The following is a 15,499-nucleotide window of genomic DNA, read 5'->3' on the forward strand; positions in this document are numbered from 1 at the left end:
AAAGATTATCGTCTTTATTTACTCCAAAATCATTCTTAATACATTTTAAAATGAATAAAAATGTATACATAGCTTTGGTGCCCTATTTCGGCCACCTTCATTCTCATAGTTCCTTGCCCTTCGGGAATTCGTCCAATGTCTTTTTCACGTCATCTCGTTTGTCAAAGTTACATTTTTTGCTATTCTTTTGCATTGTATAATCTCTAGAGTATGCAAAAACTAAAAATTCATGGAAATCCGAGGAACAAAAAAGGTGGCCGGAATTGCAAGCTGTCCGGAATTTGGCACACTTACCCTAATTCATCTTTTAGTCTTTTTTTCTAGATTAGTCTGTCATCTAACAACATATTTATATTATTTTAATGGTGGTCCCGTTTTTTTATAGTTGAAAAAACAAATTATTTTTGGACTTACCTTGCTCAAGACTTTGGTTGCAGCATCTTAGAGCCTCGTCATAGAGGCATTTGTCTAAGAACCGCTGAGCTTGTTCATTAATTGCCTCCGCCTTGATATCCTGACCCCACCATCTCTCCACCAGCCGACTAACCAGTACATCCTTCTCCTGATCACTCGAATCTATCTTCAGGCCACATACCCTGCATGCAAGACGCTCACGGACACAGGGTCTGCAGTGCGTGTGCCCACAGACAAGTGTGACGGGTGTTATGGGTATTTCCTCGCAGGCTGGGCACAAGAGTGCATCTGCGATGGGCTCGAGGGTGGTAGAGAGATTTATTGAGGGTGAAGCGGTGTTTGTGGTCGTTATGGTGGACAGAGATGACCGCCGGGAGAGCGGTGATAGAGTGCAGCTCTGGATAAGAGCAATAGTGGCATGACGCCATCTATCGAGGGGCACAATGCATCCAGGTGCTAGGTAGTTGCATACATGGGCGTATGCATCGAAAGCTTCAGGCAGACGACCTAGGTGAGCTAGGCAGTCAGCATAGCCGAAGTATAGGTCACATAAGGGTGTGTCGACACTCCTGTTGCGCATGCATTGAGCATAGAGCTCAATTGCGATGCCAAAGTTTGATTTGGCGAACTCACTCTTGGCCACATCGATCAGTGTCGCCATATCGAAACGCTTGATCGCCTCAACATCACCCTGAGGATCAGCCAGTAACGGCTCCGCAGCCGCGTGATGGTGCAACGTGAGCTGCAAACGCAGGTGAGAGATCACGTGCAGGGCTCTAAGGTGCGATCTTGAGGGTGGATACGATCGCTAGTGACACTCGTTATATAAATTCCAATTGATAGTGTGAATCACGTTTTATTTCTGTGCCTTGTTGTCTCACACGCGCACCACTTTTTTTTTCTAGACTATTCTCACTCTTTATTTTTTTCAAACACAAACACCAAGATTCTTGAGAAAATGGGATCTTCTTATCGCATTTTGTTGAACTGTTTAATAACGGCTATGAGATCGTCAATTTGCAGCGTGAGGGGGATTATTTTATTTTGTTTTCCGGAAGCACTATATAAGTGGATAGCTTTAGGAAAATAATGTTTGAAAAAGACAAAAAAAAATTACTGTAGGATTTTCGCGCTATTTTGCACAAACAAAATCTCTCTTTTCTGTTTGCCTCCCAAGAACTCTAGATACGACGGACTTGGTCATGTACTTATGTAATCACCTCAGATAAAAGTGTGACGTTGGGTGTTTGTTTTCAAAAAGCTGCCTCACACCGAGGTTAACGTGTTTGCAATTTAAACGTCTTTTTTTGTGCCGTCTCTTCACCTTCTTCCTCTTTCCCGATGCAGATGGTTACACTTTTTGAGAGTCCATTCCTGGCTTTTTCTTGCCACTTGCTTTTTGTCTACCCGACACTCTCTCTAGTGAGACAAAGAACTTGAGAATGAACCCACAAACTGTGAGTCACTGAATCACTCTATTGGACACCTCTTATTATTTTCCCTCAAAATTGATTACACAACATTCACAAATTTTCACAAACTTGTCTTCCAGCTGTCTGTGAGGGATGTCGCAACGGACAAGTCCTGTGGCACGTCCTTATGCTCCCTATCACACTCCCTGCACAGGACTCTAGAAATTGCGCCTTTTTGGCGCTTAGAACAGCGCAGAAAGTTCACAAAATTCAACACAATGTGTGGTTGAATAATTCGCTCATTGTATTACATAATATTTTTGCCTCGAAACACGATTGAATCACACTTGGCCTCCCGCTGTAAAAACCTTCCAAGAACGTCCCCAAAAAGAACTCTCTGATTCACTTCTTGGAGAACACCAAATTAACTCTTCAGCAGCCAGATTTCACATTCACCATTCACTCAAAAAATACTCCTTTTTCTAAAATCACTTTTGTAAGTCTGACGTCGGTTTTTGCCTTTATGCAAGAACCACTCGGCAATTGCACTAAACTAGCAACTTTAGGGAACCACGGGCAGGCACGTCCGACACCCAGTGAATGCTCGACGCGAATGAAGCGGCTGCCTCGAGACGACTGACTGAGAGGTACTGACTCTGAGAGAATCAACTTGGCTCCCAGAGAGACACTCTCGCGTCGAGCTGGTGCTTACTGTTCGCTCACCGCAGAGCTTTAGCTTCACAACAGGCAGACGAGCTTTCTTCCTATATATGTAGATCTTATAGGTATTCTTAGAGTTGTGTGAATGGTTCCAAGAAGTCACCAGAAGCGGCTAATTATCTGCAAATAAACATTAATTGATTTAGTATAATTATTTTATAAAAAAAAACAGAAAATATTCGTTAGCGCAGTTTAACATTTTTTTTTTGTAAATATCTATTTACAAAAATATAAGCTTAAGACAAATTTTTTTTTCAAGTTTTTGCACTTGAATACAAAATACTTTATTAGTTTTAATAAACAAGAGACAGGGATCATACCACGCTCTTCGAAATTATAGAGAATCAACACATTTTGAAGAATTTTTCAGAAGGATGTGTTTGTAATTTTAGATTAGAGACATCTTGTGTAGTCTATAATTACAGAAATAAAATAACAGTACCGGAATTGAGGGTGACTTTGACACCCCCCCCCCCCCCCCCTGTTTGTAAGCTTTATTTTATTTGCATAACTGAGAGAAATCCGAAAAAGTCAAAATAACATTCCGGAAATGTTAATTTTACCCTGCAGTATTGATCCGAAAACGGTGTAAATATTACCCTTTTTAGGTGTATTAAGGGTTAAAGTTACCCTTCTTTCATGTTGATTTTACCCTTAAAAGGTGTAAAATTAACATTAAAAAATGTTGGTATATTTTTACACCCAAAAAGTGTTAAAGTTATGATGAAAAAAAGTTAAATGCAGCCTCTTTTTTCTCAGTGAAGGATAGTCCGATCAGACTTGGTAAAGACCATCTAGGGTGTCAAAGTAACCCGCACTTACGATAAATTTCAATTTATGCAACTTTTCTGCAGAGTAAACGGTAATAGATATCTCTTTGCGGTTTTATTACGATTTTATCAAGGGATAAAATCTATCAGACTGTCTAAAATTAACGGTTTTTTTTTGGAGATATTTTGTGAATTTTAATAAATCGTTCAATATGTTTAATATGTGCGTCTTGAGGAAAATAATTTTCTTTTTAGTTTTAATACGAAGTGGCGGCGTAGCAATTTGCGGTCTGAAGTCTTTCGCCAGTCTGAAAATTTCATTAATTATATATTTTGAAATTTTCATTTAAAGATTAGATTTTAAAAATTCAGCCATTGAGACGTGATTTAAAAAAAATTACATTTCTGTGAACAAGATTTCTAGGAATTGGTTCATTTAAAATCCAAAAAACAAAAATTTTCTATTAGCTGATGAGTTAAACCAGAATGAAGGATTTCATGTTTACTGAATCACAACTTATTCTACACAATGAAACGCGGTGTAAATACGTCAAAAATAGTATCCTTTTTAGTAAAATTTTTCCAAAAATTCAAATTTTTTTTTTGCAGAAATCTTTCGTTCAAGAACTAGTTCAACTCATGAGCTAACAGAAAATATTTGGTTTTCGGATTTCAGATGAATGTGCTCCGAGAAATTTTGAACATGGAAAGGTAAGTTTTTTTTCAAAAAAAGTTTTCGAAAATCATGTCCCAGAAGCTATTTTTTAAATCTTTAATTGAAAATTTCAGAAAATAATTTTTTTTTGTTGTACCTTTGTAAAATTAAGAGCTTGAATTAATACTTTTAACAGAAAATGTATTTGAGAAAAATATACTGTTTTTTTTTTAGTGTTTTTGCCTCACGTAACTCCTTAAAAATGGAGTGTGTCTTCTAATTTATTTGAATTATTTTTTTATTGGAACTATTCCAACAAGCAATCAAAAAATTAAATTTGAGCAGAGAAAAATCAAATTTGAGTAGGGGGAAGTGGGGCACCTTTGAAATTGGGATTTTTCTCCTATGTTTAAGTGGAACTGAGTCATATAAAAATGTAATTTAGCTTCTCAATCTGTTCGTGCAGCTAAATTATATCACTGTAACGGCGTTATCACACTTGCACATTAAAATTTTAATGTGATTCACATTAATTGTCGCTTGTGAGCGTCCAAATTATGTTATTGGTGTCTTTGAGCCACTTAATATTTGGGGTTTGTCTATTTATTGATAAAGAAGTGGACTTGGCCTGCAAAAATAAGTTTAAATTTATCTAAAGCATAAATATTTTTCACATTAAAAAATTAAAGAGAAAATCGCATTAATGTTATAAATCAATTTATATTAAATTTTGCGGGCCAAGTCTACCTTTTTATCAACAAATAGATCAAATTTTGAATATAAAATGATTCAAACACACAAATTATACATTTGGACTCTCACCAGCGACAATTAATGTGAATCATATTAAAATTTCAATGTGCAAGTGTGATAACCCAGTAAGGCTCAGTTTTATTTAAAAATAGGTAGAAAATCCCAATTTCAAAGATGCCCCACTTCCCCATAGTGCTTAATTTAGAATTTAATTTTTTCTATTAAATATTTTTAATTGGCTTTAGTTTACTGCTATTAATAATTTTTGTGCCAACATCAAGACTTTAAAGACCGGAAAATTTTCATGCAATTTTGCCAAAATTACGATTTATTCACAACTTCTTAAATTTTAAATTGTATACTGTTTAAATTGATTATTTTTGTTCGCTAAATTCAATTTGCCTATTTAACACTGTAAAATTGACTGTTGAAAAAGTAAGGTTTGATCAACAAAAAAAAAGTTTGATCAGTCAATTTATGATTTGAAGAGCAGGAAAATTTATAAAAAAAACTTGACACAGGTAAATTAAAGAAATTTTCATTTTACTTGCAATAATTTGAAGATGTAATTATATAAATTAAATCAATTACTGCAAGAACATCACGTAGAGAGTAGTATAATCTCACGATTTTGATTTATATATACTTTTCGACTCCGTATCCGCCAAGGGGTGGTTTTTGGTATAATTTTGGAAATCTGAAGTTTGGAGTTTTTTAGCGTAACGAGACAAGAGAAAAACAATATTTTCGTCTAAGTTTTTGGTGATGCAATACGTCTTCTTCCTCAGTAGACAAAAATGCAATTATATCTCTGAAAATTGTATTTATCACTTTGACAACTTGTATTGAGGGTAGAGAAGGAATAGTGAAATTTTTCTGCGGGAGCACTTCACTGAAATTATTGGTCAGAAGCCAACTCCTTAAAAAGAGTGACACACTTCTAGAGCCCGGAAGGGGTTTTTATTTCTATTTCTTCCTTTTTTTAATAATTCTGCTTAACGTCAAAGCTTCTTCCATGATATACGAAATATGATTGTTCTGTTTCTGTTAGAAGTCGCGACAAAAAATAAAACATTGCATAGCAAATTTGGCCCGGTTCTCAACCGCATTGACACAAAATTGACCTACGTATGAAGAAGTCAGTTGCACTATCCAATTTTTTTATGCTACCACAAAAAAAATGATGCCGAATTCTTGCTGCGTGAACCATTCGTCATATCAGCAATTTTTGCCACTGAACCATGATTTGCTGAAAGCCTTAAAATCGTCTTAGATATTTGCGAAAAAAATCTTTTTTACATAATGCTCGATAAACTCGAGCGAGTATTAAGAACCCCAAAAATTCAAAAGAAGAAAAACAAAGTAACAAAATTTAAGAAAATTGAAAAAAAGCTAAAAGATGAAGAAAAAAATATTGAATGATTGCAAAACTTCGTAGGACTCCCAAATGTAAATTTCAACAGATATTTTCTTTTAGAAATATTATATATAATGAACCTGATGAACCGGTTCATAACAGATAACTAATTTTTATTCGAAATTCAATTATATTAGTCCTAAGTTATTTTGGGCAAGGTTTTGAGTGATACATAAATCCATTCAAATCGGTTGTGAACCGGTAATGAACCGGTTATGAACCGAAAAGTATTTTTGGCCGGAAATCAATTTTATTTACTTCTAAATTTATTTTGTGAGATCTTTCGAGTGATTTGCAAATCGGGTTAAATCGGTTGAGAACTGGTAAACGGTAATGATGCTAAGGTACTTTTGAGGGATAGCATCTAAGTCACGAGTTCGAGCACTTCGCAAAGCCTGGAACGCTATGCCACCCCTTTTTGGAATGCAGAATATGGCAACCTCTTCCACTAAATACTATTTTGGTAGTTGATGTTTAAAATTAATCTAAGCTGAATTAAAATTCTTATGGAATATTTCTATGGAGAAAAATATTCATACTTTTCTAATTCTCAATTTATAAAAACCCGCAAAAAGCTCATTTTAATTTCTCTAGTCGCCATTTGGTTATTTTTATTTAGTTTTCTTGTAAAAATGTATAGAAATAATAGAAACCTTCATTAAATCCTTGCTAAAGAAAAGTCCCTAATCGTATGGTATGAATATTAAAGCAATATGAAAGAGATCATAAGGGGAAATTGGGGAAATTGTAATAATTACCGCTTTAAAACAGTAAGGATAAGGATACTTTTTTTCAACACTTCCTACACTTTTCCCGCATTTTCACGATTAATCAGTTTTTTGGACATGCTATATCCCACACACAGGGACGTTCTCTTACTATTCGTTCCTACTATTTTTCTCCAACAAGGAACTTATAATTACTGATTTCATCTAAAAATAGGGGGATGTCGGGCTACTTTGAGCTGTGGAGCTTCATAGTTATACATTTTTTTTGCATTTTTATATAATGGAAACTGGGTTTTAACATGATGTAATTTGGAAGTACTAAATAATTATGGATTTAAACAAAATAACTTTAAGGATAAGCTCCATTTAGAAATAGGCTGAAAAGTCGCGTAACAATCTAGTCCCACCTCCCCCTGTCTTCACTGAGAAATTAAAACAGTTTTAACCCTTTGAGGACGATTGGGTCACCCGTGACCCATAGAGAAAATAATTTTTCCTGACTACCTGAAGTTATTTCTTTCTAATGTTTGTACATAATGACGAAGTGGAAAGATGTAGGAATCCCCAACTATTTCCTATATAAAAAATATTTGTCTCAAAAATAACGAATTTTCAAATTTTCACGTTAGTGCTTGAATTTTAATATTTTTAATATTTTTAACATTTTTAAGCAAAAACCTTCTGGGACTAGAAACTAGAATAACTATACATAATATTTCTCAACAAAGTAAAAATTACAGTTTATTGGTATTTTCAGGAAAGCTTCATAATTTTCATGAGTCATATATGACCCAATCGTCTCTAAAGGTAAAAAAACACCGAATTTGTCTCTAGTAGATTTTCGAAGATTTGAGGTTATACTGTTTTATGTTTTTGTTCATGTGTGCGCAAAATAGTTAATTATTCGTGTAATATTGTGTGATATATCAATAAGTTGAGATTTCCCAGTGCAATACTGACTGAAGAAGGTAATATTTTGATAATTTATAAGATACTTCTGCGTATATGTTGTAAATTCATAACTTTTTACTTTTGTTCATGACTTCAAAAATAGAAAAAAAATTCATGATCAATGAACCCGAAATCATCCACATATTATGCCCGGGAGATAGCGATGATGCCGACAATCTTGTCCTGAACGAAAGCGATATAATATATTTGGAACAAGACGTAGATGAAATGGACTTTGAGGTCTTCATCGAAAACGCATCAACTCCGGAAGAACTCCCAGATCCACAGCAACGTGGAACTGTACGTCTTAAATTCCTAGAGACAAACAACATTGCACCTACCCATTACCATCAGACATATTTCGAAGAAAACTGAGGTGCACATGGTGCTATCAGAAAAAAGGATTATAAGACCAATTGTATTTGTGAAGCATGCGGCATTTATCTCTGTGTTACCTTACCAGTATGCGAAATTTGTTTCAATGGATATCATAAAAATTAAAAATGAAGTAAACAATAATACATTTTGTCATAAAAAATATGGTTTTTGTGTACAAGTCTTCAAGAGTCTGTGAGACCAAAAAATGAATGAGATTTTTTAAAATTAATTTTTGATCGTTTTAATTTTTACTTGTACTCTAAGTATTTTTTTTATTATTACAAATATATTCAAGTTATTTATCTTTCAAAAATAACAGAGCAAAGGAGTAAATTAGTCGTCTGGAAAATTTTGTGTTTTTTTACCTTTAAGGACGATTGGGTCATATATGACCCATAGTTTTCCAGGACTCCTAGGGATGGGAAAATTTCTTTTTAACCGTAAATCTCTTATTTAGGCTAAAATACCGAGGGAAACTTGATTTCGTTGAACTTCGCTCGGCGGAAAGCTTCTCGTCCTTAAAGGGTAAAATGGGAATTTCCTCAGCTGACAACACACTGGACGTATAAATGTCAAAAGAAAATTTCACAGATGGCGCTATCAAATTACCAACATTATTTATGTTTAAGTTTTTTAAGCTTATACGAAAAAGTTCAACCGATTTGAACTTTTTCTCATAAAAGAAGCCTTTTTTTTATACAGATGTTGTAAATTTTTGAACAAATTTGTCAAGAAATTTCTCCATGGGAATGACGCATTAATCTGATGACTTTGTTCATTCTCTCTTTATCCTTATTCCGTTTAAGTCTTATATAGGTATTTTCGACTAACGCCAAGAAAAAAAAAGAAACAGGGATATTGCCTAGCGGTGAGAAAAATTGTCGAAAAATTATGATGGTGGTTTGATGGAGTGATTTCTCTGTGGATGTTCGTGAGCAAATTAGAATTTTTTCCACGTGCGCCCAATTCACCTCCTTACGGGTCTCTTTGCCCTCGTTGCGAAGGACAGTATATAGAGGTTGGTGCACGAGTGCAGAGAGTGCCAGAGTTTGGGGCATGTGATGGGTAGCTGGTAAGACGAGAACGAATGAGCAACAAAGGCAAATCTCACAACACAGACGCCCCTTTTGTGCGCTCTCAAGCATTTTGGGGGTAAATTTATGGGGATGATACAATCTCCATTCGACGATCCTTTGCTCCTTTATTTTTTTTTTTGTTCATACATTTTTAGCTTCGAGGTGCTATATAGCACCATAAACTCAAACTGTTTTGTTGGTAAGAGCCACCTAAAGGGTCTGACTGCAAAAGAAAAAAAAAACTGTGGGAGATAGGAAAAAAGAAAACAGAAATAGAATATTGTACGTGAAAATCACCTTCCTTCGGGAATATTTAGTTGGATACAAACTTATGGGTTGATCCATTAATCAAGTTGGTTGCTAAGCGTGGAAATTGTATTCTGAAAGTGTGTGTAAATTTCAGCCATTTGCCACTCTTCCTGTGACTTTGATCTCTGAGCTTTTAAGTGGTGAGGGAAAAAGCTCTTGGGGAAAATGTGTGGAGTTCTAGCAGACCCAAAAACTTTCGTGGCATTTTTATTACTCCACACCCATCGCAAGTCAACCACAAACTATAAATTTCAACGCTTTTTCCCACCCAAAACTCATTCTGAATGTTGTGCCAAAGTGCAGCAAGTGACACTTTTTCACCACCCACGAGCTTTTTGCTTATTATTTCCAGCACCACATCACTATAAGCTTCTCCGGGAAGTGTGAGCATCATTTAGGAAATTCTTTCAAATATCCTTTTTTGTCACAAACTTAAACGATTTCATGTCAAAATTGCGAAAATCCTTAGACACGCTCTTTCCTCGTCTGAGAAAAGGGATTTTCCATGACATTCTTCTACTGAAAATATTCAATAGATTGGTTGAATAAAAAATGCCCAAAAGAATGCCACAAATTTGACTTAATCTGAAAAGGTTTGGGAAATTACAGTAATTGAAATTCTGTTAGAAAATATTTTTTGATAGGGTAAAAAATGTGACACTTTTATTACATTTTTTTTCGTTAGGGTATACATATCATGTTGGGAATTGTAAGAGCTTTCAATATTTCATTTTAGCGCAAAAATGTAGGTGTCATGTTCCATTTATGTTGTGGGAAAATAAAGTTACAAAATAGAGTTATTTGGTTGTTGATGACATTTTCACTGAACCTAGCAGTATCAGTGATAATGTTTATAGGTATTTGTAACAATATTGCAACTTTCTCAGTGTTGATTCCCGGTGAATCTTTTAGGAATTCCAGTTGCAATGACTTACTTAGAAGTTTTGACTTTAAATCCTGAACTCAGTACGAATCAGAAAGCTTGTTGTTTCAAGCTTCGAATACAAATTATTTTGAAGCTCGATTTTGACTCCTAAACATTAATCATAGAGGGAAGTGGGGCACCTTTGAAATAGGGCTTTTTACTGCTCGAAATCAAAGATAGAGCAGTTATACAATCGTCTTTTTTTCAACTTGCACCGTCCTGGAGCTTAAACGGTAAAAGATATCAATTTCTGGTCTTCGATGACCCTCAATAAAAATAACCAAATATCTCCAGACGTTTTTTTCTTTCGCTACCCTCCTCCATACCCTAAAAACCATGTTTTTTTGTTTTTTTTCTCAAAATTGGCCCAAGCTTTTTCAATATGTAGAGCGTATGGCCCATTCGACAGTTTTTAACTCAGTCGACGGCCAAACCCACCGATCCAGATCCTTTACTCCTTTCACACGCCCAACCCCTACCATCCCAAGGTGGGTGCTGAAGGTTGTTATATGGTGCTCTTCTTGCTTACGGCAACTATCATTAGTGCTTTAGTAAGTGAGCATCAGTCGCCGTGGACGGTTCACTCTCATGAAGTGAAAAATGGGTGGCACCTTTAGTTCTCCAATTTCCTTCTGAGTGTTTGTAATTTTATTTAAGTGAGCCCCATTTGGACTTACAAATGATTTTCAGATAGGCAAACATTTCGTCCAAATACACCTATGACCGGAAAATTCCGGTTATAGAGAAATTTGGAAGGCTCATTTTTTAACTGATTTGGTTAAATTTGGAGTTTTTGGAAAGGTATTGAAATTTAGAACTCGGCTGCATCTGTCTTTATCGGTAATGATTTGGTTAAGTACTGATTTTTGTATAACTTTTTTCGAAGTTTGTGTTTACTTGACCTTAAGTTTGTTCCCGAGCTAGAGGGCAAACGGTAAGAGATATCGCCTTCCGGTCTTCGATGATCCCCTTCCCATAAGCGGAAATTGTCTCGGACGATCAGTTTTCCTTTTTCCACTATCCCCCATAATTCACGGAGAATTATAAATAATTCATTAAAAAGCTGGAACGCTTTGCCATCTCTTTTTCTTCTATTTTCAAATGAAACTTAGCCCTCTCATAATGTTATTTAGCATCACGATTAGTCTGTGAGGCTAAATTAAATCATGAAAAGTCCCAGATCTATTCAAAAATAGTAGAAGAAGTTCTAGTTCAAAGGTTCCCCAATTCAAAGGTGCCTCACATCCCCCTATCATATTAATCTTTGAAAAAATGCATAGGGTACGATGGGGAAATTTTGAAGTGGGTCTAAATCGAAATTTTATGATTCCCTCAATCTTTCAGATCACTCCTTGGAAATTACAAGGGGCCAACTCAATCTTTGCCATTTTTCAGGAGAGAGCATGAAAGATTCAACTTTGTATAAATAATTATCTCAATTAAGTATGTTAATAAAAACAATTTAATTCTTTTCTATTTGAATGAGCATTATTATTAACATCGAAACATACATATTTTTACCTTTCAAAATATGTTCTTTTATGAGTTAGCTCTTTGTCATTCTAAATGATGCGCAAATTTTCATGAAATTAGAATGACAAGGGATCAACTTGCTTGAGTTAGTCCCTTGTTTCACAAAAATTTGAACGATAAATCTATTTTGTCCCCCTTGACTTCAAACAAAACCGCGCAAGCAATCATAAAGAGTAAAATCTTGAAAAACTTTTCTAATAACGAAATTTATTTACTCATATCATCTGAAATTTTATTAAATTCTCTGTCTGAGTACATTAAAACCTCAAAATCGCCAAAAAGTGAGTTGGCCCCTTGTAATTTCCAAGTAGCGAGATGGATTAAGACAAAAGTTCACGAAGAAATTCAAGCCCTATAGGGTAACATGTGGTATTTCTGAACAAGGTGCTTTTCGGGACATAATATGTGTATTTTGGGACACATCAAAAATCCTATAAATATTTGTTTTCTAATTATTTTCAGGTTCTATATGAAATATTTAGCTCTTTACGTATCAAATAAACATAAAACTTATGATATTTTATTTAATTTTAAGAGTGAAATACGGGTGAATTGTGAGTGTCACATTTCACTTTTTATAAGACATTCAGTGTGGTCAATTTTGCAGATGTCAACACAAACAGTGCTTACTTTTTTTCAATTTAAGTTACTTTACAAGTGAAATTTAAACAAATTTTTTATGAAAGAGTGAAGTTTAGAACTTCTACTTAAAGGTAAATAATCAGGCTCGGTGAAATTTATTTGCATAATAGCGACTTTTGTCTGTCCCGAAATACCCAACTGTTCCGAAATATACCACTTTTACTTCTTTACATTTTTTGCTATTTTGTATAAAAAAAATGCATTTTTCAACATTTTTCGATAAGAATATAATTCTGGATAGCATAAGGAGCATAAATATTTGTATTAACAAAAAAAATTATTTGAGAAGTCGTTAAACTGTTTGAAACTTGAAATTTCTAAAAAGTGTCCCGAAATACCACACGTTACCCTATTAAAAGGGACAGATAATCCTAACCGGCTTATGTAGGTGAGATTCTTAACGTGAGCTAACTCGGAGTGCATGCAAATTCGATTTGATGCTGAAGTAGGGAGACGCCATTCAGTTATCTTGAATCAAATTCGTGAAATTATACAAATTTTATATTTAAACCAAAATATCAAGGATTTGGATGAACTGGCACAAAAGTGATATATGGGTGAAATGTAGACCAGAATGTTCTCTATAATTTTCCCATAGAACATGATCTCATCGATTACTCAGAAGCCAAGATAAGCGAGGTTTTTTGTTTCTTAACTTGTATTTTCATCCAAAGTGACCCAAGTAGTCATTTGTTGAACTTCAACTATATCAAAGAATTGTTGTCTTTTGTGGGACTTTCCATTTAAAACCATATTTTAAGTGTCTTTGTGGAGTAGAGGCAGTCAAATTGGCATCTGAGTGATTTCAAAGCGTTATTATGGGAAAAATCATTTTTTCACACTTAAACGACAAAATCGGAGTGATAGCGTAGTCTGAGCGGAAAATGATGTATGGACGAAATGTAGAGACAAATGTCCTCTACAATTATGTCGAAGTAATCATCAAAATCGGTTCAGCGACAGTCGAGATAATTGAGGTTATGTGATATTGAAATTGGTTTTTCGACTGTGGCGCCCCTGGTGTTGGTCCCACGAAGTTCAAATATTTTAGAAAGTTGTAGTATTTGGTGAGATCTTTCGTTTAAGCCCTCATTCATCAAAATCGGTCACATAGAACCGGAGATATGATTTTTTGAATTTCGTGAACTTTGACCCCTCATATCTCCGGTTCTATTGAAACCACAGCGCACTTACGCACCATTTTGGAAACGTCCTAGACTGGACTACAACATACTAAAATTTCATTAACTTGCACAATGCCGTTTTTGAGAAGAGTGACTTTGAATTTCGATGAATTTTGACGCTATCACAGCGCCACCTGTGGTGACTTTTTGAACTTCCATCTGAAAGTGCTCATCGAGACGAAACCAAAAAGGTAAAATTTAGGTCGCTATATTAGTTAGAACCGGAGATAGAGGCCGGTCAATGTTCGATCTTTGACCCCTTATAGCTCGGGTCAGGGGTTATGGATCGACTTAAGGTTTTTTTTGTTTGATAGGTATAATCAACGGCTACAACATCCTAAAATTTCAGCCCGATTGCATAAGGAATTTTTGAGTTATTTAACTTATAATATTTAAAAATTTTCTTTTTAATAATAGCGCCCCTAGCGGTGGTTTTATGAACTTGCGATGTTAAAAGGGGAGGTGGCATTTCACGAGAGCTTTCCAAAAAGCCCCCACTTTTTAAATTCTGACAATTAGAACCGGAGTTATGGCCATTTTAAGAAATTTTTTTTGGACCCTTATAGCTCGGGCCAGGGGGGTCGGGGGACCTTAAGTTTGGTATTGATGGAAAGCTCTAAGGCCCAGCTATAACATACTAAAATTTGAGCCCGCTCGATGCCATAGGGGCGGAGCTATTGAGAAAACAAAAAAAGGGGGGTCTTCAAAATGGCGGAAGGAGGGGTGGGGGGTGGGGGGTCAATGCACCAAGTTGCAATTTTCACCCGATATATAACCTTTGCCGAAAACCGCAAGTCGATATCTTTTTTAGTTTAGGAGCTATTAAGCTCCAAAGAGCGGCCGGCCGGCCGGCCGGCCGGCCGGCCAGCCGGCCGGCCGGGAACGTAAAATAGCCACATATGTATTCGTGATCAGGAAGTGCTGAAACACATTTTGGCCAAGTTTGAGGTCGATCGGACGACATGAAATTTTGTTAGGATTATAGTAGGTGAGATTGTTAAGAATCTCACCTAATATTCAGATATATTTAGAATAGAATGAGGCAATTTCTTTTTGTGAATCCGCTTTTGTAACTATTACATTCAGATAACTTTTTGATAGAGATATTTTTATCGCAAAATACCGATGCTTTCATTTTATTGACTCTTACTGAACTTTGGTAGTATCCCTTTGGGGATCCTTGTTCTCTACTTAGTACATAGTATAATCATATATATTTTGATATGATAGACCTAATCGCGGCGAAGATCAATATTAAATGCTAGAATTAAAGAATAGCTTACGAACAGCAGGGAACAAAATCACCCGTAGAAGATAAAATCACTGGTATCTACGGTGATTATAGTGAACTTTATAAATTAACAAATACTCTTTAGTAATAAAAAAAAAGATTTAAAACAGCCGCAACTCTGAAGTGTAGATAAAGATGAGCTTTAATAAAATTTAAGTACTTTCTGAATAATTAGATTTTTTTCATAGTTAAATGAGGTAAAGATGAATTCAGAAGAAGTTCAATTCGTTAATGTCTTAGCTCGGTAGGGATAGTGTTGGGTGATTGAAAATGTTGAATGAGTCCAGCGGTGATTGAAAAGCATACTATTATTCTAAATCTGCCACAATGCTACTGAAACA

The 15,499-nt window shown here is 35.2% G+C and overlaps 1 protein-coding gene across 2 annotated transcripts in view; it reads right to left on the reverse strand.

The window, feature by feature from the left end:
• Window positions 1-15,499, reverse strand: part of LOC129801912 (LON peptidase N-terminal domain and RING finger protein 3) — a 143,504-nt gene that overhangs the window by 46,158 nt on the left and 81,847 nt on the right. For both annotated transcript variants that reach the window (XM_055847353.1, XM_055847352.1), the window contains exon 2: window positions 415-2,666. In XM_055847353.1, coding sequence (XP_055703328.1) covers window positions 415-1,075 — 661 coding nt within the window. In that variant the 5' untranslated portion in view covers window positions 1,076-2,666. The remainder of the gene's footprint in view (window positions 1-414; window positions 2,667-15,499) is intronic.

Source organism: Phlebotomus papatasi, chromosome 2, assembly GCF_024763615.1.
Source record: "Phlebotomus papatasi isolate M1 chromosome 2, Ppap_2.1, whole genome shotgun sequence".
NCBI classification, from domain to species: Eukaryota; Metazoa; Arthropoda; class Insecta; order Diptera; family Psychodidae; genus Phlebotomus; species Phlebotomus papatasi.